At 37.3% G+C, this 27,610-nt stretch overlaps 1 protein-coding gene across 4 annotated transcripts in view; it reads right to left on the bottom strand.

Moving 5' to 3' along the window:
* The window catches only part of DMD (dystrophin), a 2,430,848-nt gene that overhangs the window by 1,753,586 nt on the left and 649,652 nt on the right, over window positions 1–27,610 (bottom strand). For all 4 annotated transcript variants that reach the window (XM_045298663.1, XM_045298661.1, XM_045298660.1 and 1 more), the window contains one exon: window positions 10,880–11,030. In XM_045298663.1, the coding sequence (XP_045154598.1) occupies window positions 10,880–11,030 (151 nt within the window). The remainder of the gene's footprint in view (window positions 1–10,879; window positions 11,031–27,610) is intronic.

Genomic DNA, 27,610 nt, shown 5'->3' on the forward strand with positions numbered 1-27,610 from the left:
GATCTTCAATTCTTGCTCAGATACCCTTTCCCTTCTCATGGGAAGCATATTATGCTCTCCTCTCCTTTTTAACTTTTTGTTTGTTTGTTTTAATCCTGTTTCAAAGGAAGCACCATGGAATTAATGTTGACAATCCATTTCCCTAAGCATTTTGATTCTGAGCATTTCACTCAAGCCACCAACTCCATGATCTCTTTCCTGACTCCTTTAAGACTTAGATGCACTCAATTTCTGTCTTCTGACCAGATGGTTCCAAGTCTAAGAAACCCTAAGGACACAATATCCCCAATCGCCTTGCTACTTGCTGCATTTGCTTTCATCTTTAGGATCTCAGCAGGAGACAACAACTCTGGGATCTCCAAATGAAGGCAAAGAGCCTGGGTTACAAAAACAGACCAACTGAGATGAAACTGAGTCTCACTATTAATATCCACATAGCCTCAAGCAACTCCTTAACATATTCTAACGGACTTATGTAACTGTAAAAAATGCAGTTTAAAATCTTTCCAGGACAAGCTTGATATTGAAGTTCAATGTAATAGTAAAATTGATTAGCACAATGCTTAGCTGAGTAGGTAGGTGGTAAGTAAATGTTTCCTTTATTCACCTTATCATTCTATTCTTTTTCTCGGGTTCATGGAGATAGTATCTCAGGTTATTAGCATGTATTCCCAGTAGCCTTTGTAATCAAATTATATGTCTTTTATTTATGAAATGGTCTCAGTATTCTAGAGCTATACAAATATCCTGTGAAGGTATCTCATGTAGTATTATCTTCATTCTTAGTATATCTTTCTTTGGAAAAATCATATAACTATGACCCACTATAATTATCTCAAAACAAAATAAGCCAAACTCAAATTTTAACCCTGTAAAAGAGATCACTACTAGTTGTGTAAATATAAATCATTGTTAATACCAGAAACATTAAATATAAAATGAAAGTATACCATGATTAATAATTTTACATTCTTTATATGCTTATGCAGTTCCATATTCAATCTTGTGTTTAACATAGTATTGGATTTATGAACAAGCAGTATACTATAAGATTAATGGGTATATTTAAAGTTTTATTGACATATAATCATGTGCCGCAGAATTCATTGGTTTAAATATATTAAAAAGAATTGTGCAATCATCATCACAATCAGTTTTAGAACATTTTTTCATTCTTTTATCCATTATTAGCATTATTAGCTCATTGTTTTATGCCACAACCTCCTCAGCCATAAGCTTAAAGAATTATTAATCTAGTTACTATCACTATAGATTTACCTATCCTAGATTTCAGTGAAAGAAAATCAGACTAAATATCCCAATGACAACAAAATAAATCACAGAAAATCTCAAGCCACAAGAAAGTATAAAACAATAGAAACAAGAACAATGTTTAAAAAGAATTTAAATGAATGATGGCAACATGCATACAAATATGTTTAATACAATTGATGTATGGATTGTTATAAGAGTTGTAAGAGCCCCCCCAATAAAATGATCTTTTAATAAAAATTCTAAATAAGAACAATGGATAATATGTTAACTTTTAACCTCACTAGCTCTGCAGTCAACCACTTCCCAAAGCACTCTGTCGTGTGGTAAGACTGTTCACATCCCCAGTCAATGGAGTCCTAATCTGTGCGGGAACGCTATGATACATTTTTGAAGAAAAAAATTCTTAAAATCTGTGTTATAAGAGGAGTGTATGACGGGGCTTCAAAAATTTCATGATGGGAAAAAATCTCACGATCTTTTAATTCAATGTCTGTGGTTCCTTCTGTATGTGTGGCTTTCTTTAGAAAGCTCTCTACAACTTTATTCATAGGAAATATAGATTATTGGCACTGTTTCTGTAAAATAGGGATATTTTACACGTGACTAACCAGTAAGTCAGAAATGGGAACTTTTCCTTTCCTCCTTACCCTCGCCAAGTATGTATAGAAAAGAAAATTGCTCTAAAGGAGGGGTTCTTGGGCAGGTATATTTCAGTAGTGCACTGATATGCTTGAGAGCCAGGTTGTGGGGCATTTGCAGTAATGTTAGAGAATCACAGGAATTTCTAATTAACTACTTAGTAATCTCTTAACTAGAATTACTTTATATGTTAAAATATGAACATGGTTATGAATTTCATTATTATTATTTTAATTAGAGTAGCAATATTATCTAGTATATAAAGTTATCATTAGAAACTGCTGCTTGAAAATAGATCATTATTAGACAATGAGATATTTTCCCAACTAGAATTATTTTTAACTTATAAATTTGAGTATCGTGTGCATGATACTGTGTAAACTATCTGAGCATGTTATTGTTCTATTATATTGACCTATATATTTATTCCAAAAGGTATATTATAACACAAATAATTTTCATTTGGATAGGCATCATGAATAGCTAACATGAATGTATTACTGGGTTTAAGGATTATTTTAAATTATTTATACACAAGTATCCATTAAATAATTATGTCAAATTCATCATCATCATTACGAACTTGATTTAAGAAACACGGCTGATGAGGAAGTGAATGGTTAAGTAACTTTTGCAGAGAGTAATTTTTGCCCTGGTGGCATTCTTGGGTAAGCTTGATATTTCTAACTGAAAGGTTAGTGGTTCAAATTCACTAGTTGCTATGGGTAATAAAGATGAGGAAATCTGCTCCCATAAAGATTTGCAGCTTTGGTAAACCTACATAGGGTCCTTATGAGTCCAAATTGACTCAAAATGAGGGGTTGGGTGGTGGGGAGGTGTCATCTAGTAAGTGGTAGAGATGAGATTTGAATCTAGGGAATCTGTTTACATATTCTGTGATATGCTGAGTCTCATATAAGGGGCATAATATAGCACAAATATGCACATAAATGAAAGATATATCCACATCACATGACATTTGAACAAAACCAAACTAGTGTGTGTGTGTGTGTGTGTGTGTGTGTGTGTGCGCGCCTGTACTTGGTAGAACTTCAGGCTTTATTCTCTGTTGCTCAAATTCTCTGAAAGACATTTTAAAGTCTAAGGGGCTAAAAGCATTGCTGATGCAGTGGTTTACCACACATTTACTAACTATAAGGTGAGCAGTTCAATTCCAAATGGAGAAATATTTGACAGTCTGCTTCTGTAATCATTTATAAATTTGGAAAAACTATGAGTCACCTCTACTTTGTCCCATCGGGCTCTATGAGTAGAAATGTACTCGAAGGGAAAAGGTTAAACAAAAGGTAAACTTGAAAACAGAAATATAAAACACTACAATGATTATGTCTATGTGTTCTTAGAAACATTTCAGACAAGTCATATTATGTGCCTATTTATGGGAAACAGTTTTCTGTATGCAGCTTAATGCTAATCATAAAATAGATTTCAAGATGTCGCTCATTATATGCATGGCTTGGCTACTTGCAGCACTTCCTTCTTTTACTTTTGTATTATGAATCATGCCAATCTGAATGTTTTCCTGGAACCTGTCAAAATCATGTATGTAGTGGTGATCATGAGGTCTTCTTCCACTTGAGAAAAGACACGGTTTTCCTACCCTGATGCCACATGCCCTGCTCTTTGAAGGTCAAGTGAAATGTATATATGGAATTCAAGTGGAGAAAGAATGATTTATTTAACCCTTAACTATTGTTTCTTAATGATGATATGGGAATAAAAGTTGCACTAAAGGCCACCAGCCCAATACCGAGGCCCGAAGTGCACAGAAGGCAGTCCTTACAAATACCGATAAACTCAAGTTCGATGAGGTTATGTTCTTGCTCTCCAAGCATCTTTGCACTATTTATATAAATGATCAGATTTCCACATCTTTGCCAAAATTGTAGCAACATGGTAGCCTGTGTGGATAGTAGAATTAACCAGAATTGTTGCAAACATTTGCTGCAAAGCAACATCTACTAAGGATCAATTGTAGGCTAAGTAATCTGTAAACCGTTAGAGAAACAAAAAAAAGGTCTGGTTCTCTGGCCGCAGTGGAATTATCAAACATTCATTAAGCACTTAAGCTGGCAAAAGATAATATATAAAATTAATATATAGAGCGATTTTTAATAACATTACATTGTATTTCTGCTAAATATAGGCGAGAACTTGCTGGTCTTGAAAAGCACTACTTGGTTTTATGGAATTCTCTGGTATATAAAAATCACTCATTCTCTCCCCTATTATTGTACTTCTCTTTTAGCATTGCCCATTGGCTTAATTTCAACTCTGGCCTCTCATTTACTCATCACAGAATACATTAGTGGGAGTTCATTACTCAGTCTTTAAATCCAGATCTAACGAAATGCTTCTTATACCTCCTCCCAATTTCCATGACCACTGCTTCACCAAGGCTTCTCATATTTTCTGCACTGCTCACCCCCCAACAGATCTTCTGGCTTTCTGTTTCTCTATGCACTTATTTGTCTATCAGAAGAGATCCTCCTAAAATAGAAGATGCATTTTCCTATATTGTTCTTGTCAGTTTAATGTGCATCAAAGATAAGTCTCCTTTCTCCAAATGCATGAGGCTTCTGCCTAAGACACTGCATCATTAGATTTGAACACTGTCTCCCAACCCCCAAGCTCTACCTCCCTGTACCACTCTTGAATATAGTGTTGGTGAATTATTACTGCAACACACAACCCAGTCAAATAACCTATCGTTGGTTTCCCCACCTCGTTTTCTCTGGTCAGACATTCATTATTTTTAACTCCCTCGCCCCATTGGCCATCTCCCATTATGTAATCACAACTCATTTTCTGTGCTGTTACCTGATGTACTAAAATGCGAGCTTCTTGAAGGAGATGACACATATGGAGGTTTGATGTATTCATCATAACACTAATCTTGCTTTAATAAATGTTTGTTCCATGAAATGGAATTGAATGCAATGGAATGAAATCGAATGCCAGTTCCTTTAGTGGGAACTGACCACCAAAGGTAAACATTCCCTGTTACATAAACATCTACATCATTTTCTAGGTCACCAAATGAGGATATTTCACAGTCTTGGTAACCCAAATGTTTTAGATGAAGCCTCTAGGAAGAGTTTCTACAGTAGAAGGCCGAGTTTCTAAGAAGTTATTTAATTTGCATTCATCAGTGTTTATCACAGAACATTATCTGAAGGTCCATATAACATTCATATGTGCATATTTTAACGATTGATATAGGAAGAATACTGTAGATGTTTCACTAAGTACAGATAGTTACAACCAAAATTGAAGATTCAATAGAATTGAAAATCTAATAAAAGAAAAGTTTTCAACTCCATATTCGTAAAACTGTGTCATGAGACAAACTATTCCATGGTCAAATACATTCCTTTTGATGAAAATCCCCCCAAAATAATTTTAAATTCCTATAATGAAAGCTCAAACCACCTACAGGTAGTTACAACTTACAGTGGGCCTCAATTCCAACAACTCCATCTTAAGTCACCTTTTAGTTAAGTTAAATCTTTCCCTTTAAAAAAAACATTTTCATTATTACATTTTTATCAATATCTTTATGAATCACATTATTGAACATTTATGAATATATATCTAAGAATGATACCATCAAATTGGGTGCTTCAACATTTCATATCATACACATTACTAATAATAAGATGTTCAAGGGGAAAAAAACAATGTTTTAAGTGGGATCTATCATAAGTTATATATGCTTATCAGGGGCCAGCCTGACAAGCTTTAACCACTCAGTTGTATTAAAACACTCTCATGTCATTCAATAGTCCTGCCACCCTTGCATGGGAAAGCTTTCCATTTCATATTACTTCCCACAGACTTTCTCTCTTAAAATATAGTTCCTAAATGTTTCCTCCCTGCTCCCACTACCATGACTTGAATTCGACCTTGCAAGTCTGGCTAGATCAGAGGATGTACACTGGTACACATAGGAACTGAAAATACAGGAATCCAGGACGGATGAGCCCTACAGCACCAGTGGTGTGAGTGGCGAAACAAGGGGGGTAAAGGGAGAATGGGTAGGATAGAGGGAACCGATTACATGGAACTGTGTGTGACCTCCTCCCTGGGGGACAGACAACCGAAAAGTGGGTGCAGGGAGACATCGGACAGGGCAAGATATGACAAAATACCAATTTATAAACTATCAAGGGCTCATAAGGGAGGGGGGAGCGGGGAGGGAGGGGAAAAATGAGGACCTAATGTCGGGGGTTTAAGTGGAGAGAAAATGTTTTGAGAATGATGTACAAATGCGTTTTACACAATTGATGTGTGTATGGATTGCGATAACAGTTGTATGAGCCCCTAATAAAATGTTTAAAAAAAAACCCAGAATTGCATTAGACTTGTATCGTTACAACAGGACCAAGAAGTTTAATATGTTCTCTCCTGACAGGAAGTAACTCCTGGGCACCTCAAATTCAAAGTAAACATCTAACTCTTCTCCCAATAGCAATTAAAAAAAATCACTGCCATAGAGTTGATTCCAACTTACAGCAAACCCTATAGGACAGAGTAGAACTTCCCACATGGGTTTCTGAGACTGTTACTCCCTACAGGAGCAGAACACCTCATTTTTCTGCTGTGGAACAGCTGGTGATTTCGAACTACTGACCTGTCAGTTAGCAGTCCATGCATCCATAGCAATATGGATGAATAAATGGTCTTCTCCAAAATTCATAGCAAATTGAACTTTTCATAGTTACCCAGAGGTAACAAGGTGGCTAGATTTAATAGTCACCACCAATAGAGGATCAATGGCTTTATCTTGCCTAATTATCATGTTCAATAAAAATGACTTATCTTCATGCCCTTTCACAGTGGTTGGATTTTTAGACTGCCTCCAAATAAAATGCTGCTGTAAAGAAGATATCTAAGGATCCTGTGACAGCACATACAGAGGCATATCGGTAATACTCATGGTGTAATTGTGAGATTTGCAAACATTTTTATCTTACCCTCCAAGTGAAAGGCAGAGTGAGAAAGAGGGTTTCAGAGGAAGGCACAGAGCACTTGCAAGTGAGTGATAGAAAATGCACACACTCTGATCTGAGCAGAATTTTAATCAATTTATAGCAACATAATTTGTTTAATTCTGCCATTTATAAACCATCTCAAAAAACAGGGTCCGGTCCAGGGGGTGAGAAAGAAAGAGTAGAAAACAAACAAACATAAGAGTGAATAAAGAAAATAAAAATGGAGATGACTCAACGTTTTCACATTGTTTTATCCACAGAGCTAATTAAGCTAGCTATAGTAAGTGTTTGGATTAAGTGGTGATATAGCCAGGTGAAGTTTCTTGAACACCCATTTCTTATCATTTTATGAAGCATCAAAATATAAACAAAAATAATTGCCCTGTTTCATGTGTAATTATCAGAATATATACATTTCACATAAAATAAGCTGAACTCATTTTAATTGCTTTATTCTTTTAAATAATTTTCTTGCTAACAGAATTACTTCCAAGTAGCAACACAGTATTATCGATTGCCAGGTCTTCTCTGACATGATATAACATGAAGAGGAAGGTTTTCACTTTCAAAATCCAAGAACTGGAAACCTTGAGTAGAGTTGGCAGAAAAATCATTCACAGTTAAACTTGAATTGTGAAGAAACAATGAAAAAGAGCACATATTTATGCTAGAATTTTTTGAAACCTCATCATTTGTTGTCTGAAATTCAAATGTAACTGTTTGTTTTTTTATTTGCTACATCTGACGATCCTAACCCTGGGCCAACTGTGTGTCTGTGCTCATGAAACTGTTTATATGTTCAACGAGAGAAAGTCTTGTTCTGAGCAGTTGGATAACACAGTTGAAAAACTCCAGATAAGAAATAATCTTGTGAGTATCCCAATCACTGAAACAATCACATATTCCTGGCAACTAGGACATAATTGTAGATGTGCAACTAAACTGAAGACAGATAAGATGAAAACATGAAAATTAATAGATGGTATATTTTTTAGTAAAGCCATTTTACCTACACTCATTTTTCATCAAATTCGGCTTATTCTGAGACATTATAAATTAAAGATAAAAATAGGTTCACATGCATGAAGCACATCGCCGCATGGGAAGAACTGGAGGAAATTATGCTAAGTGAAGTAAGCCAAACACAAAAGGACAAGTACTACATGAGTCCGCTGAGGTAAGCTAAAAAAATATTCAAAAGGGCATAGGGAAGAAGATGCTGTATACATACGTCCCTGGAGTGAGGTCCAGGTAATATGGCAGGGGCCAAATTAAACTCAGGGATGCAAATGGGATACATATTGTAGCCCATTAAAAGGAAGGAGGGAAAAAGGTATGGGTAGCCAGGGGAACAGGGCACTAACCCACACAGGGGAAGGGTGTTGATTGTGTCTCCACAGAGAAAGAGGGACCAGACTTCAACCCGGAACTCCAAGACAGGAACGCAACACACTGACATGAAGCAGGGAACAGATGGAAAGGCCTGAGGGCCCAGCCCCATTACCAACTGGGTGAACAGCACCACCCTCCCCCAGGAGTAATTCGCTTCAGAGGACAGCACTGAAGCTGCAGCTAGGGAAGAGGGGAAAGCTTGGGAAGAGGGGAAGGGGGACTGGTCTGGTAGGAGCGCATGTGAGCCAATGAGGGGGGAAGGGGAAGAAAAGGAAAGAGTGGAGCACACCCTGGCTCACCAAGCCCAGGGGACAATGTGCCTGTTTGGAACAAATGCACACAGATAACCTTGGGGCTGGCCCCACCCTGGGACACAACGTTCCTCATTGACGCATCGCACCATTGGGGACAGCACTGGAGACACACAAGCCTCTTGGGGCATGCATCAGAGCAGTGGGGGGGGGAGCAGAGCAGTGAGGTCCCCAGGGATAGAGGTGGTGCTGAGCCATGGCACCCCATCAGACTTGACTGGAAAGCACAGATAAAGGAAAACAAACAGATCCTGAACTATTCATATGGTTATATATGTATGCATGTGTGTGTATTGTAGCCATTGTTTTACTTTCTGTTGTTGCTTTGTTGCACTCAGTCTTGTGATGGTACATACCATGTCTACCTGAAAGAGATAGGTAGAATAAACAAGCCAGAAGAGAGAACAACAAGATGACAGTTCCGGGGAACATGGGGGTAGGGAAGGCAGGGGAAAGGAAGAGGGTGTTAACAAGCACAGGGGCAAGGGAACAACAAGTGATTCAAAATCAACATCAAGGAGGGTGCAGGAGGCCTTGCAGGGCAGGATCAAGGGCAATGTAACCGAGAGGAATGCCTAAAACCCAAATGAAGGCAGAACATGATAGTGGGACAAGAGGAAAGTACAAATAAATAGAGGAAAGAACTAGGAGGCAAAGGGTAGTCATAGAGATGTAAATACAGGCATATAAAGATGTAAATATATTTATATATAACGAGGGGGAAATAGATCTATGTACATATATTTATAGGTGGAGAATTAAGAAAACAGATGGACAGTGGGCCCCTGCACAAGTACTCCCTCAATACAAGTACACTTTGTTCTAACAATTAGGCAGTCTGAGATGCTCACCTGCCTGGCATGATCAGTTAAGACAATGGGGGCACAAGAAAATGTGGTGAAGAAAGCAGATGGTGCTCAGCTAACAAAAGATATAACAGCTGAAGTCACTGAAGACAATGGGTGCACAAGCAAATGCTAAGAAACAACAAAGCCCACACAGAAGAAGAACACCAGCCTACCCCGACACAAATGCTGAAGACAAAGCGGGTGCATAAGCAAATGCAGTGAAGAAAGCTGATGGTGCCCAGCTGTCAAAATATATAGAATCTGGGGGCCCTCAGGCTGGAAGATAAACCAGGGGCCATCTAACTGAGAAACAACAAAGCCCACATGGAAGAAGCACACCAGTCTGTAAGATGACAAGGCGTCAAAGGGATCAGTATCAGGCATCATAGACCAAAAAGGAAAAAAAAATCATAGCATTGTGAATGAGTGGGAGTGCAGAGTGGGGACCCAGGGCCCACCTGGGGGAAATTGGACATCCCCTTGCAGAAGGGCTGCGGGGAGGAGATGAGCCAATCAGAGTTCAGTGTAGCAATGATGAAGTATACACTTTTCCTCTAGTTCTTAAATGCTTCCTCCCCCCCATTATCATGATCCCAATTCTACCTTACATATCCGGCTGGACCAGAGGATGTACTCTGGCACAGATAGGAATTGGAAATACTGGGAATCCAGGACAGATGAACCCCTCAGGGTCAGTGGAGAGTGACAATATCGGGAGGGTGGAGGGAAGGTGAGAGAGAAAGGGGGAACAGATGACAAAGTCTACATATAACCTCCTCCCTGGGGTAAGGACAGTGGAGAAGTGGGTGAGGGAGACATCGGATGGTGTAAGATATGATAAAATAATAATATTTATAAATTATTAAGGATTCAGGGGGAGGGGGGGAAATGAGGAGCTGACACCAAGTGCTCAAGTAGAAAGCAAATGTTGTGACAATGATGAAGTCAACATATGTACTAATGTGCTGGACACAAATGATGTATGTACAGATTGTGAAGAGTTGTATGAGCCCCTAATAAAATGATTAAAAATAATAGGTTCACAAACTTTTCTCACCATTTAAATTTACGTTATAGGTAATCCTTACAAAGATTTTCTCAGCATACTAAACTTGAATAAATTCTTGTTCTTGTCATAGAATATGTCTCCCCTCCCTGCTATGTATGAAAGGCATAGTGATAAATATTTTTAAATTTCAAAAAATGTCAGCTAACAATGACTTTTAACTTGACTTACTATGAAGCTTTAATCTTTGCTATCTGTAAACCCTTTGTGTGTATGTGTGCATAACCTGAGAGAGCTTTAAAAAAATGGTGCAAAAATGGATGGCCTCTCATACACATATATACATAGTGTCTGTTTATTTTCTATTCGTTACCCATCATAAAATATACTAACCTTATGTAGTTGTATTTGGCGTTTTAAGTCTTCAAGGTCGGGTCCAAGGGGTTCTTCTTCCATTTCCTTTGTTCTTTCTTCTGTTTTTGTTAGCCAGTCATTTAGCTCTTTCAGTTGCTGATTTTGAAGATCCATCAGGACTTTATGCAATCTAAAAGTTAAAAGAAAGCATGATCACCTTTATTAAAACAACTTCATATTATTAAGGCTACAGCTCAAAGTGTTGACATTTGCAATCAATCTCAAGGTTAGATCTGTTTGGACCTTAACTAAGAAGATAAGCGCCTACTACCAAACACCTCTAAATATATTATTTCTTATACTTAGTATAGCCCATGTACTCCAGTTTCTAGAGAATTTCACACAGAAAAATAAAAATGAAGGTGCTAACTGAAGGGTGATACTTGAATCAGTAACCTCTCATGAAAATCATGTGTTTATATTTCCAGTCTTTAGATATGTGTAGTACGCAAAGTGGAGGCCATTATTCACAGCAAGATGTGAACATTATTTCCCATCCTCTTGTAACCATGTGACTGGGTGTGGCCAAGAAAATGTGGCAGAAACAATGGAGTTGATACCAGTTCCAGAAAATCGCTGTATCCTCTCTCTTGCAATTCAGCTATAACAATGAGAGGAATTACAGGTTAGACTACTGAGTGATTAGAGACAATATGAGACTAGCATGGAAGATGTAAGGATGAAGTGGAACGTCCACATGAAGAAGCCCCTGGAATAAGCCCTGAAAGACCTCACTTAGAGCCCAGCAATAACCCAGCTAAGCAATGACTATATCCTTGACCCAATAAATCGGGAATTATAAATTATTTTTTAAACTTAAGTTTTGGCTTCATTCATTACATATATACATATATACATTCATCATTCACTTTCAGCAAGTAAACTTGTGTAATCTGCACATCACACATCGTTAGTGGGTCTGTCACTGATTCGGATGCTGAGTTCTTTATATTTGAATTAATTGTTTAGTATTTGAATGAATTTGATCAGCATACAAAATGTGTGTGTATATATATATATATACATACATACATTATATATATGACGAAAGACTGAAAAAAACCTCTGGAAAACATGTTTTCAGATTTTGAACTGCTCAGTAGAAGTACATCTGTTAGAACAACTTCTTCTTGGTTTATGTATAGGTTTTGCAAGACCAAAATTAAGTGTTATGTGATTGTTATACTTTGCAGTGTTATTCATTATTTATTATTATACACACATTGGAAAATATTTGTGTAGTCAATAAAAGAGAGGTGAACACCTCTCTAGAATTCACTGCTTTCAGCCGATGTTCATATGATATCAATAATGATATATTTTGTTCCATGTCCTCTTCAGAATCTGGTGGCTTGCTGTTCGTTTATGGGTTTGGCTGAAACCAGTTTTAAATTATGTCCAGAAGAATTTTGGATTGTTTATTCATTTCTGCATTCTGTTGGATAACCTTTGTTTTAGATGGGCATGGATTTGAACCTAATCTTGGTTGGTAAGATAACTTAAAAAAATATCTTACCATAGAAGCACTAGTACTTCCAACATTGCATCTCTTTAGTATCATTGCATCTGAACTGGTGTTTGTCACCTTGTGGAATATTATTTTCCACTAATGCCTCTGATTCAGCTTAAGCTTCTTCTTACAACATCATAAGTTCTTGCTCGCATGCTATCTAAAATGTTTCAATAATGAGTCAAGACAGGGAAGACTGACCACCTTGATGAATCACAAAATAATGGCTGAAGTCCAGAAATTGGTGGAAAAAGATCATAGACTCATCACTGATGCAATAGCTACTGAAGTTTGGGTCTCAAAGAGTTCAACTTTTTCTATTTTTCGTGAACATCTTGGCCTCAGCAAGCTTTCAATTTGACCGATGCCAAAAGTGTTACATGAAAATCAGGTAGCTCAAACAGCTGATCTTTCCACCAGTCTTTGAAGCAAGATTTAAAGTTACCTAGGATGTTGTGAAACAAATTGTAACCACGGACAATTCTTGGATTTTTACATAGTACCCAATCATATCAGTGGCTTGGAGGGGATCTGCTGGGCCAGTTAAACTCAAGGTCCACAAGTCAGCTCAGAAGATTATGGTAATAGTTTTGGGCTTTCCAGAGTAATCTTGGTAGCTTTTCTCAAAGGATATAGGAAGATTACTGGAGCTTATTGTGAAGATGTTTTAATAAAACTACAACTGCAGTGATGATAAAAAGGACAGGACTGGATGTTGAGGAACTTTTTTTTTCTTTTGCCATCATGATAATCCATCTGCTCCCTCTCCAAGATGGTCCAGCAAAAAGTTTATTGGGAAATAAACTGCCCTATCCATTCTGACCTTGCTCCTTCAGATAGATTTGTATTTTCCAAGCCTCAAAGAACATTTAAAATGAATATGACTTGAGAGAGATTAGGAAGCCAACACTACTCTTTTGAGTCGGTGTACACTGAAGATCACTGAATTCTGTGGGGGAGGGTTAGACAGAAATACTGTCTTCCAAAGTGTATAGACCTGGGTGGAGGATATGTCAACAAATAATAGCTCCACATTGTGAGATATTTGTTTAATAAAGTTTCTATGATCTTGAATCAAACCTCTAAACTTACCATCTTAAAAATTTTAGGAAGTGTGGTACAGGTCGAGGGCCTACATTAATCATACTAGATGAAAGGAGAATGAAGCTCCACAACTGAAAGATAATTTGGGGAGTCTGTCAAATTCACAAAATAAAACCAAACATCATTAATTAAGGAAATTGTAAGTATTTTATTTGGCTGCTTTTTATGTGCTTTAATTGGTCACTTCTAAAGGAAATTGAAAGGAATATGATTCTCTCTCTCTCTCTGGTGGTGTAGTGGGTTACACGTTAGTGTCAGTTTTAAACTTCATCTTTAGGAGAATGATGAGTCTTTCTACTCTTGTAAAGATTTGCAATTTAGGAAACCCATAGAGGCAGTTCTAATTTGTGCTACAGGATTTCTATGAGTCAGAATCAACCTGTTGGTCATAAGTTTTGAATAGATAATTGTATATATATATATTAGCATTTAGTTTAGATATACATATATACTAGGAGTATAATATACATGAGTATATATATATATATATATATATATATATATATATATATATATATATATATATACTAGCATTATCTAAATTAGTATATATATGACCATTGAAAAGGGAGGTAATGGAATTGGAATGCATAGATAAGTATAGTACAAGATGGTTGAGGTAGTTAGTTTATTGTGCCAACCGGGTCGATAAACACATGTGGGATTAATTGAAGGGTGGAGAGCCTTGCCTTTCTAGTTCTCGGGTCTCTTGTTTTCTGGTCTCAGACCAGGGTACAGCTGCCTTAGTTAGTTCCCTGCTTCAGCTGGCAAAATTCACTTCCTGCAAGACATCCCTGAGGAGAAACCATATGGACCTACCCTGATGCAGCCCTGGGTGCTGGAGCAGCCATGTGGAGACCTCTGCCAGCACTGAGATGCTTACACTTTCACTGACTCGGCTCCTGCAGTCGGCATCATTGTGTCTGTTTTTTGAGATGGAGGAGGACTTTGTGGATTGGTGTCAGACATATGGGTTAATGGTGGACTTGTGGGCTTGGGCAGCACTGGGTTGGGATGTTTTCTTGATGTGCACTTAACCTTTATATAAAACTCTCTCTTATACACGAGTATCTGTGGATTTGTTTCTCTAAAGTATCCAGACAAACACAACGGTTTTGACCAAATATATGGAAGCAGAAATGTGTCTGAATATGCCACTAGGAACTGTAAATCCAGGTCTGTTCCAGAGATTGACTGAGGATAGAACACCAGCAAAACAAAGAAATGGAAAGAACCTGGACTTCTATTGCCATCCTGTATGTGAATGTATTGTTAGATAGTAATAAATAAGCAATAAAGAGGAAGAAATATTGAAGTATGAAAGATTTTATTTTATATGGCTATAAAATCAACAGTCATAGAAGTTATAGTAAGAAACTAAAGGATGCATTACATTGTGCAAATATGCTGCAAAAGATCTCAACACTTCATGATATGACTGAACTATTGAATTGTATGATGTTTGGCTTATGTCCTAATACAAAGTTTTATTTTGTTTTTTTGGGGGGAGACTATGTCTTTGAGATGTGGAGCTTCTTTATCCATTAATAGAATTTTATTAATGTAGGCCCTACACATCTATAACTCACCCTAAACCTTTTAAGGGGGTAAGTAAAAAAGTATTGCTACAAAATAATAGAAATTTTATTAAATAGACATCTGCAAATGTGAGAGCTAAGGTGCATCTGACTCAAGCCCAGGTATTCACAATTCCCTCATATGTGTGTGAAAGCTGGTCAATGCATGAAGAAGATTGAGGGAAAACTGATACATTTAAGTTGGAAATAAAATTCAAACTCATTGCCATCAAGTGGATTCCAACACATGAAAAGCCTAGGTGCATTCTAGTTCAATCCTTCAGAAACCTAAAGGATAGAGTAGAACTCTCCCAAAGGATTTGAAAGGCTGCACATCTTTATGGAAGCAGACAGTCATAGTTTATCTCATGACTGCTCGCAGGAGCATCTGGGGGATTCATTTCGGTTAGCAGATAAGTGCTTTAACCACTGTGCCACCAGGGATAATTTGATAATTTTATTTCCATCAGGGCTACCAGTATTCATTAGAGCAACTGAATTTTTCATGCATCATTTACTTGAAAATGTATGCCATTTGGGAACTAAAATCAGATTGATGAAAATCATAATGCATTTACTTATTCAAAGTGCTGGCTAAAACTTGTAGTAAAATGGTTAAATGAATAGATTGTATAGATCTGATTTTAGGTCAGCGATTGTTTGTATGCAAATACATGATTCCAGAATGCTGAGGTATGTTTAAATATGTAGATATGTTCACCCCTTTGTATGGATCTTTCTTTCATTTACTCTATTCAAAAAGTGATTAATTAGGTGAGTTTGAAATAAGGTTTGTTTGTTTCATTCAAATTCTCACAAAAAGGTGAATTAGTGGAATTGATGGTAATAACAGTTTGGTAGTAGTGTCGCTGAATATTAGAATCAGTGTGAGTAGTTTTCAAACAGAGTTCCCAGTTCTAACATCCAAATAATTCCATCAGAATTTCTGGGGTGGAGCCTAGGCATGAGGCTTTTAAAAAGCTCTCCAGTCCCAAGATTCTAGCAAAAAGTCAGGGTGGAAATGGCTGTGGTATGTTTTCAGGACTCTGCCATAATTTCTACTTCAGCCCACGGGTGCTTCCATTTGCCAAATGTTTGGGTAGCTATACCCTGGCAATATTAGCACATCAGGATTCCTTTCAACCCGATTCATGCTGATACCATGGATTATTATGCATAACATGCCCATATTTATTTATATATAAACTAATAATACTATTGAAAGCCATAAACTGATGGAACTATCAAATAGTCATTTTACCCTTGCATAGTGTGGGTCTTTTCATAAGCATTGCACTTATGAATAAACTAGTGATATCAGTGGGCTTGAAGACGTTTGTAGGAAAATGGAATAAAATATAATGGAATTTTCTTATATTTAACATATTCCAATAAAATGAAGGTTTTTATTATTATTAACTGTCTTGATACAGGAAATTATACTAGTCCCTCACTACAGGCAGAAAATCAAAGACTTTGTTGGGTCAAAAGGCAAACCAAGGGAAACAGGAGAGTAGGTACATGGAAGACTTGTCTGTGGGGCCTGCTTCATCATCTTCATATAGCACTAGTTCTCATTATTTACTGTTGACTTACATGCATTCCTCCTTTCATATAAAGCAGTGCATAGAAGGATGAAAGAACAGAATAGGCAAGTTCATTTGGTGGCATTTTATACGGTAATTGCCATTCCTATATCATTCAAGTGTCCTCATCCAATGAAAACGCTGGCCATTATTATTGGGACAGCTGTACTTAGGAAGAGTTGTATTCCTCCTGGTCACAAAACTCACTGCCATCGAGTTGATTCTGGCACAAAGTGAGCCCACTGGACAGGGTGGAACTGTCTCTGTGAGTTTCCAAGGTAGTCCTGCCAATGTAGCAGTTATGCATTGGGCTGCGATCCTTTTTGTCCGCAGTTCAAAACCAAGAGCCACTCCACGGGAGAAAGACCAGACTTTCTACTTCTGTCAACAGTTACAGTCTCAGAAACCCACAGAGGGGCTCGCTATGAGTCAGCATCAACTCTATGTCAGAGAGAGAGAGAGAAAGAGAGAGAGAGAGAGAGAGAGAACGAACACTCTTTATAAGACTAGAAAGCCTCATTTTACTTCTGTGCAGAATTGAATTATTGTCTTCTCAAATAGTAGCCCAATAAGGAAACACTACACCACCTGGGAACGAACCAAAATAAGAAAGGGCTTCAAAAAACTCATAGAAATATTCCATTATTTTTCATTCCATTTCCCCATTAACTTTTCTGGAGTCCCCTCGTACATCCATTTTCCTTCTAACATGTTGTGATCAATTATAATGAATGCCCAGGTAAGTTTAAATATTCATAGTGTTTCATTAAATGTAGGGATCAGAAAACATGATATATACTAAGTCTAAAAGGAAAGCAAATATTGCTTTCAAATAGCAAATCAATAAAGATTTCACATTTTTTTTAAAGAAAACAGTTCAGTAATCAGTGCACAATCATATGTAGAATCTTCGTGTCCAAGGCAGTTATAAATGGGCTATATGAAGCACATTTGTATTTTTCAACTCCCAAGGTGCGTAGCATTAATCAATGCTCAATGAATGCTCCAGGAAATGTGAGTTTCAAAATGTTGGATCTAAATAAAAACAATGGCATTACATGTGTAAGACTTTCACCATAACTGTTGCCTCTATGAGCGGTCTTTAATCACCACAGCCTCTTTGACCATTATCTAAGAATGCCCATTTTAATGCATATTAATGTGTACTCTTAGCATCTGTTCAGATGCATAATACCTCCTTCCTTCTGGCTTCTGTTTGCCATAGTAAGATCTCCTCCCTTCCACGCCTTGATCCAGAACCTACTGGAACCACCTGCAAAGTCTGGGACAGAACATGGACATGTTGTCCACAAATCTGAGGCATAAGAATGGCGGTTTTCATTGGGGAATGAAGTGGGGTAAGAACTTGGCTAAAATCATATGGAAGATGCTAACCAAATGGTTATTTCTTCTCAGGATCCTCTTGGAGCACCCAAACGAGAACTTTTCTGTTGGCATCCAGGCAGTATACATTTGTATCACCCAAGAACTCCTATTAAGTTATACTTTCACAATAAATATTTTAGGAAGAATTCCATTAAAAAATTAAACACCTTCCTAAAGCAAAATATGAAAGGAAATTTTCAACCATCCCAGTAAATTAAAAATATATTAATATTTACTTGCTCACAGAATAGAAAATGAGAAATAGCATTGTATGTATAAATGAATCTGTGGCATTGTTTTCAAAACCCTGATCTATTTTATTCCTGCATCCATATACCTCAATAATAGTTTAATTATTAATACTCCTCAAAGATAAAAAGATTAAATGCAAACAGATTCAATTGCATTTAGAAAAGATAAATTCAAAATAGTAACAGTAACATAATAAAGATGTCGGTTGATTAGATTAAAAATATTTTTGTTGCCAATGCATTACGGCAACCCTCAATTCAGTCTTCCTGATTAAACACAACATAGATGAAGAAACTGACAGATGTCATAACAACCCAAGGAAAGCTGCAGACAGTGCCCAGCTTAGGATGTATTAGAGTTAAGATGATCACGGGTACTTTCATCAGTCTACTGGATGTCAGTGGGTTTGGTTTGGGGGGTTTATTATTAGAAAAAGAGTCCTGGTGGCAGAGTGTGCTAAGGGTTGGGCTGCTAACCCAGTTAGAATCCACTACCTGTTCCATAGAATAAAGATTAGGCTGCCTGCTCTCATAAAAATTTAATCTTAGAAATTTTAGGGTACAGTTCTACTCTGTCCTACACAGTAATAAGTGTCAACCCAATGGCAGTGAGTATTTCTAGTAATGCTCCTATGTACTACATACAATGTTACAGCGCATCATTTGCTGATGTTATCATCCCCATGGCAGGCCTAAACTAAAACTACAAAATGGTTTTGAAAAGATTCTGATAATAAAAGACAATATTAATGAAAACCTTTTTTTAAAGAGAGAGCCATGCAACTTACTTCAAAATCAATTTACAACAGAGTTGTCAGAATTGAACCCCACTGCAAATTGGGGTCTACCTAGATTAAGATACAATCTTTGGAAATAAATTTAAATAATCTCTAGTAAGAATGGGAAATACTGACATTATGAGATGCTATTCATTCATAAAGTACCCTCGTGGCAATTTGGGGTAAGCACTGGCCTGCTAACAGCAAGCTTGGCAGTACCAACCCATCAGCTGCTCCTTGGGCGAAAGATGTGGCCTCTGAAACTCTTTAGAGTATTGCTATGAATTGGAATAAACTCAGTGGCAGTGACTTTCCGGTGTTTTATTCATACATGTGGCAATAGAATTTCTATAGTTTTACCACTACATAGGATCTGGCCCAGTGCCTGGCATATACAAGACAGATGATAAATATTTCTTGAATGAATAACTGGGATAACTATCAATCAAGCAAAGAGCATTATAATCAAAATGTAAACACTCAGAAATATCAGATTTACAACTCTAAAAAATAATCGTCTCTGACATCTGCTCTTGTCTTATTTGAATCCTTTGGTTTGCTTCATTTAAGTCTGGGTCCTAACTTAAGGTGTCTACATTTAACCCTTTGAAAGCTCCATGAACACTAACATTAGAATATGAAAGCACATGTATGCCTCAGGATCTTTCTACTTGCTTGGCCCCTTTGACTAAACTGTCTCTAATGGCTTATTTCCTGCCTCCATTTCCTGGGTACAGTGGCCATGGCATCCATTCTGACTCCGAGAGATGCCGCGTGTGCCACAGGAAGGCTGTGCTCCATCAGGCTGGCAAAGCCTGAGTTTTTGATAAACTGATCATCAGGGCTCTCCTCCAGGGTGCCTCAGGGTAACTCCAATAGTCACACCTTTAGTTAGCAGACAAAGCACATTAATCATCTGTACAGCCGGCGGTCCAGGGTTTCTTTTTCTTCTTTTGGGTCTCTGTTTAAAGGTTACCTTATCATAGAGGTCCTCCTTGTCCACCCTGAAAACAAATTACACACAGGATTGTGGTGTGTCCTAACGCTATCCCCTATCTTAATTTTCTTTTTATCATTTGATGACCTTGAATGAGATACACATTTTTACCATAATCTTTCTCCCACTACAATATAAATCCAACAAATGAGGGAGTTGATCTGCTCTATTCAAAAATGTATGCCAAGTACAAGAGCAATGCTGGGTAAACAGTTGATAATCATTGTTAATTGGAGGAATGAATGGTTATGCTTCATTTTCTAATTCTCATTATTTCCTTTTGTGCAAAGAGTATTGTTCACAAAATGCTACACTTAACTCTCATTTTTGTTTATTTCTAATGATTTTTATTTTTTCATTACAAAACTAATCCTTATATATTACAGAAAATGTAGAAAACCATTAAGTAAAAATAAGAGCACATCTTTCTTATCCCACTAATCAGTGACATCACTGCGACATAGCTTATCTAAAAATAAAGTGTGCATACTGGTTTAACCTGTGTACATAGTGGATGAACATGGTCATACTTTACCATTAAATAGTTCTTTCATTTGATTTTTTTCCAAAACCATTTTTGGGAGTTAATACAGATACATCATTTCATCATTCAATCACATCAAGTAGTATTGTACAGTTTTCTACCACAATCAGTTTCAAACATTGTTTTCCTTCCTGAACTCCTTGACATCAGCTCCCTTTTACCACACTTGCGATATGTCTCACCCCACTCCCAGAAACCCTTATTCTACTTGATTCCCTATAGGTTTATCAATCCTGGGTTTGATATACTGAAAAAGTGAACAATATATCATAAAAATTCAAGAAGGTAACCCCCCAATGACTTAACACGTGTGATATAAACCCCAATACGAACAAACAAAAAATATACAAAATGTTCAAAATCAGATCAGACCTAATGTGCATCAGAAGGGGGATCACCTGACAAAAGGTTTAAACATACATTCTGATGTTCTACAGTCATTTCTCCAAGGCATTCTATTCTGTTACCAATCTCCTCTATTCGGGATAAAGAGACATTACCGGGGCTCATTGCCTATGTAGATCCCACAAATCTTAACTCGATTTATGAATTTCTGATATTTGGATTTCTCATTTATAACTGAAACCTTAAGAACATTATATATTATATTATTGGTATGTGGGATAGCCACCATTTATCTGTACATCCCCTTTATCATTTCCTTGACCCTATCTACTTAGAGCCTAACCAAAATATCTTAATGATTGCTCCTTCTTATTAGATGCCTAATATACTATCAAGGAGCCCTGGTGACATAGTGGTTATGCGTTGGGCTACAATCTGCAAGCAATTTGAAACCACCAGCAGCTTTTTGGGAAAAGAGATGGGGCTTTCTACTCCCGTCAATAGTTACAGTCTCAGAAGCTCAACAGGGGACAGTTTTATCCTGCCCTATAGGTTTGCGTTAAGTCAATCTTGACGCCATGGCAGTGAGAGCATGCAGTCAATACTTGCATATTCTATCTACTAAATATTCTTAAACCAATAAATAACACTGCCATCAGGTTTACTGTGACACATAGCAGCCCTCGAGATGGTTTCCAAGCCTGTAAATTGTTATGGAAGCAGATAGCTTGATCTTTCTCCCTTGGAGCAGCCAGTGGGTATGAACTGCTGACCTTAATATTTAGCAGCCCAACACCTAACCTACCACAGTACCCCATAGACACTACAGAAGAACCTTATTATCCTGTTTATAACCCCTAAGAAATATGAGTAATATTTGAAGACTGAATGAGATGCTGTTTGGACAACTTCTAAAAAGGTCATTAAAATATTTGTCCTACTTTCATCAATTAAAAATATAAGTTACAAAAACATGTATAATAGAGATCTACAGGGGGAACCCATCACAAGGTTGGATATATAATGCGCCCCCCAAAGGGGAAGAATAACAGAAATGTGAGTGAAGGGAGATAACAGACAATGAAAACACAAAATAGTAACAATATATACTTGATTAAGGATTCACAAGGGTGGGAGGGTGGGGGAGGGAGGGGGAAAAAGAGGAGCTTATACCAAGGGTTCAAGTAGAGAATATTTTGGAAATGATAATGGCAACATAAGTACAAATAAACTTGATACAATTGATATATGGAATGTTATGAGGTATAATAGCCCCCAATAAAATTATTTTTAAAAATAGATATCTACATAGATCAAAATGATAAACCTGCCTTAGACAGTTAAAACCTTGTCACTTTTTCAGGCATGTCAGGCCTCATCTGGTTTTCAACATTTTCTGTTTTGTTTGTTTTTAATTTTTTCTTGTTTGTTTGTTTCTATATCTCAGATGTATTTGGTCATTGTGTCTTGAATTTTGGTTATAACTTTTTCTGTTTTTTGGTATATGAAACCCTGCATTGATGAGCCTATAGAGACAGCAAGTAAAATAAGGGTTCCTGGGAGATATAGTCAAGGAGGGGGAGATAGAGGGAAGCTGATGTCAAGGAGTCCAAAAAGGAAGAGAATGTTTTAAAACTGTGGTAAACTTCTTGATGTGATTGAACAATGGGATGATGTGATATCTGTACTAGCTCCCAATAAAATGGTTTCATAAAAAATACATTTAAATTAAATTAAAAAAAGAAATGTGGATTGGTATTGATTTATAACAGTTTCAGGAGTCATTGTGGGGTACAGATGGTTACTATGCCCACCTGTTTAGTGAAAGGTAGACTTCATAGCAACTAGGGGCTGGGACTGATGTCATTGTTTCAGTGAGACCAGGACTTCTCAAATGTTCATGATTTTAGGAATGATCTGAGATCTTCCTAACATGGAGATTCTGGTTCTATAGATGGAGCTGCTACCTGATTGGTTCTGCTACTGATGCTTCTGGTCCTTGGACCCATCACCTTGAGATGCAAGGAAACAGAACGTTGACATTACTAGAATATAAAAAATCAATTGCTTTGCCAAACTGTAATCAAAAATCACATGAGGAGAACAAGATGGTAATTTTTTCTTTAAATTTTATTTATTTATTCATTTAATAACACATTTTATTGGGGGCTCGTGCCTTGTTTTTTGGTGCATATTATTATCTCTATAGATCCAGATAAAATAGGCTGGATGAACAGTCTGGAGGAAAAACAACGGGACCGATGGATCAGGGGGAACATGGGAGAGGGGGAATCAGGGGTAAGGGGGTGGTGTTGACCAACCCAGGGACAGGGGAGCAACAAGTGATCCAAAATTAATGGCAAGGAGGGTGTGAGAGGCCTGGTAGGGGTTAAGCAAGGGCAATGTAACCGAGAGAAATTACTGAAACCCAAATGAAGGCTGAGCATGATAGTGGGACAAAAGGAAAGTAAAAGGAAATAGAGGAAAAAACTAGGAGATAAGAGGTATTTATAGGGGTCTAAATCCAGGCATGCACATATATAAATATATTTATGTAGGATGGCAGGGAAATAGAACTACATGCATATATTCATAGGTTTAGTATTAAGGCAGCAGATGGACATTGGGCCTCCACTCAAGTACTTACTCAATGCAAGAACACATTGTTCTATTAAATTGGCATTCCATGATGCACACCTTCCCTACACGATTGCTGAAGACAAATGTGTGCATAAGCAAATGTGATGAAGAAAGCTGATGGTGCCCGGCTATCAAAAGATATAGTATCTGGGGTCTTAAAGGCTTGAAGATAAACAAGCAGCCATCTAGCTCAGAAGCAACAAAACCCACATGGAAGAAGCACATCAGCTTGTGTGACCACAAGGTGTCAAAGGGATCAGATATCAGGCATCAAAGAATAAAAAATCATATCATTGTGCTCCCACCTTCCTGATATGATCACTGAAAACAACTGTGTGCATAAGCTAATGTGGTGAAGAAAGCTGATGGTGCCCAGCTATCAAAAGATATAACATCTGGGTTCTTAAGAGCTTGATAAGCAAGCAGCCATTTAGCTCAGAAGTAACAAAGCCCACATGGAAGAAGCACACCAGCCTGTATGACCACGAGGTGTCAAAGGGATAAGGTAGGTATCAGGCATCAAAGAGATAGTATCTTTTAAATATTTATTTTAGAAGATATATTCTAAAGATGGAAAAGATCTAAAGAAAAGACCTAAGACCTAAAGTTCCATCCATTTGTATGCCTATTCATATATATATATATACAGATGCATACATATCTATGTATTTATATGTATATATATTCACATATAAAATATGCTCAGTAATGTCATTGGAAGTAAACAATCCCCCCATTTGCTCTATCCACATCAGTTACCATGCTTCAAGATTGGAGCAGACATTTAAAAAAAGGAAAGAAAGGAAGGAAGGAAGGAAGGAAGGAAGGAAGGAAGGAAGAAAGGAAGAAAGAAAGAGAAGTCATGTTTGCTAGAATAGTTTTCGCTACAAAATGTTGATGGTGCTTCAAAATTATTTTCCATGGTACAGCTGGTGTATTCACTCAGGACTATTCATGTCTCTCCTTCGGTTGTGACAAATGGGAAGCGACCCTCACTTGATTGTCTTGCCTGACTTATTTGCATGTTTTTGCTCTTACAGTCACAAAAATTTTGGTTTCCCTTCTGCATGTCCAAATTCCGGTTATGAGACAAGTTTATGGAGCTTGCTGTGCTTATCTTTCTAAGTCCTTGTAGAAATGTCAGTAAAGCTCTTTTGCTCTTGGCAGGTTTCATTGTCCAATATCACTAATTAGCTTATTCCTGGCGAAGAGCATCTTCCGTTGTTCCTCAGCCAGTGATGTTCTTGTACTTTCAAAGTTGGAAGTTGTGTCTTTTTCTTCCTTCCCTATCCCCTCCTGCCACCCAAGAGTATTCCACATCACAAAACAAGACAAGTTGCCCTCAAATCATCTACCCTACTCTTCTTCAGATTTCTAACTCATGCTTGTCAACAAATATGACCTAGGTTTAATTATTTTTATCAAATATGTAATCGATGACATGTTTTCCATACAATAGATTTGTAATTAACCAATATCTACATGGTGGTACCAAACCAGTTTGTTACTAGATATATCTTCACAAACCACTTTATTATAATAACACTTACTACATCATCCACTCATGTCCACAAAGAGTAAGATGGGGCGATTGATTTTATGTGGAAGAGGCATACCGCCACTCAATTCTTCTTAACAATTCTGCCTCCCATAACCTACTGCAAAATCTGCCCACGAAGAACTTCTCCCAAAATGATTGATGACTAAATTAACTAGTAAATGAACAAAATTAACAAATAAATTAGTATGCAAAGCAGTGGTGGAAACAACGAGTAGACCTGAAGCAACTTGTTCACTTATGATGGCTGTAGCAAGGAAAATAAAACTTCAAAAGCCAATAGTCATAGGAAGACATGTCATCAAGCTATGATTTTAGAAGAAGTGCCTAAAAATGACAAACCAACAGCTTTTGGCTCTGTGAAATGAATTGCAACATGGACTAATTCACTTGAGGCAGGTGATAGTTTGAAAATCCCAGGATGAGGAGAGACTGGTAGTTCAAAGAAAAGTACTTTTTCTATTTCAATAATTTCATTCTAATAATATTAGTGGGTATTTGTATAAACAGTACAATTTTGATAGTTTTTATATAAGCATACCTGCATTTTATTGATTTAATTTTCTTATATGGTATCAACCTGGAATTCTTGAACAGCTTTGGTTATGTCTGATACAATTTTTTTGTTATTGAATATGGGCAAGTGGATTCTGAATAATAGTGATCCTATATGACCGAGTATAATCACCATATTGGTTTCCTAGCTGTTACAAGAGCAGATTTCCAAGTACTTTTTTCCAAGGAACTTCTAGCGGGTTCCAAGTGCCAACATTTCAGCTAGCAGCTGGATGCTTAACCATAAGATCACCAAGACTAGTTCCTAAAATGTCTCAAACTGACTCACTTCAATCGAGTCAATTCCAACACATAGAGTCTCTATAGGATAGAACAGAATTGGCCCTGTTGATTTCTGAAGCTATAAATCTTACAGAAACATAAAGACGCATCTTTCTACATAAGAATAGCTGGCGGTTTTGAACTACTGACCTTGTGGTTAGCAGTTCAGCTCATAATCCATTATGCCACCAGGGATCCTTTCTAAAATGACTTTACAGACCTTAATTATTATCTGCGTAAGCAAGTGTGCAGAAGGAATATCATTTTAGGATTTTGTGATACCTTGACTGGGCCAGAATTCTCAGTAGTTTAGCAATTAACACCGAATAATCCCTCCTGAGCTGTCATAACACAATGTGATCATAGGCAATCAGTTGTAAGCCTCCATAATAGGATATGATTATGGTGTAATGGAACACTGTTACTCAGGTCAGATTCCTGATTTAATTAATTGCCTCTGGAGTATGATCTGCTTCCAACATAAGTGAATGCCATGGAGAAAGTTGTTTGTTTTTGTTGTGCCTATGTCCTGCATCTCCAGTTCTTTGGACTTGAACCAACGGTCTTCCATATCGTCTGCTGATTCAGGGAGACCTCAGTGACCTGTCAACTGATCTGCTGGCCTTGGATTTATCCTCCTTCTCAGTCACCAACTCATGACCTTCCTACTGATTGTCAGCCCCCAAAGCTATGTGACATAGGATAGGCCTCCATTTGCCCCCACAGACCTGAATCCTATCTGACTTGCCAAATTTTACAAGTGTGTGAGTTATTTTATTATGTTAATTGATATATTGTTTTTGGATTTCCTAGGGAACCCTACCTTGCCTGCTTGTTGAAAGTGAGGAGAACTTAAATACTTGCTGATGAAGATCAAGGACTGAAGCCTTCAGCGTGGATTAAAATTTAATGTACAGAAAATAAAAATACACCTAACTGAACTAGCATGTAAAATATCATGAATGGAGAAAACATTGAAGTTGTCTAAAATTTTGTCTTGCTTGGTTCCACAATCAGTGGTCATAGATGCAGCCGTCAGGAGATTAAAAAAAAAATTCCACATTGCATTGGGTAAATCTGCTGCACAAGTCCTCTGTAAAATGTTGAAAACAGGACATTACTTTTAGGATTAAGGTTCATCTCCCCAAAGCTATGTTATTATCAGTCACCTTATATGCATATGAAAGTTGAACATTGATTAAGGAAGAGGGGATAAACCATGGAAGCATTTTAATTATGGTCCTGGAGACAAATATTGAAAGGACCATGGACTGTCAAAAGAACCAACAAATCTGTCTTGGAAGAAGTACAACCAGAATGCTCCTTGGAAGCAAGGATGATGAGATTTTTGCCTCATGTTAGCAGGAGATGTCTGTCTCTGAAAAAAAGGACTTGGTAAAGTAGAAGGGCAGTGAAAAGCAAAAAAAAAAAAAAAACCCTAGACAAGATGGACTGACCCAATGGCTTTAGTAATGGGCTCAAATATAACACTTTTGAGAATGCCACAGGACTAGGCAGTGTTTTCTTATGCTTTACACAGTGTTGCTATGAGTTGTAACTATTTGAAAGTACTTAACAACAACAGAGAATCCTGTC

This window comes from Echinops telfairi, unplaced genomic scaffold, assembly GCF_000313985.2.
Source record: "Echinops telfairi isolate 266 unplaced genomic scaffold, ASM31398v2 ScPeMD7_7436;HRSCAF=8474, whole genome shotgun sequence".
In the NCBI taxonomy this organism is placed as follows: domain Eukaryota; kingdom Metazoa; phylum Chordata; class Mammalia; order Afrosoricida; family Tenrecidae; genus Echinops; species Echinops telfairi.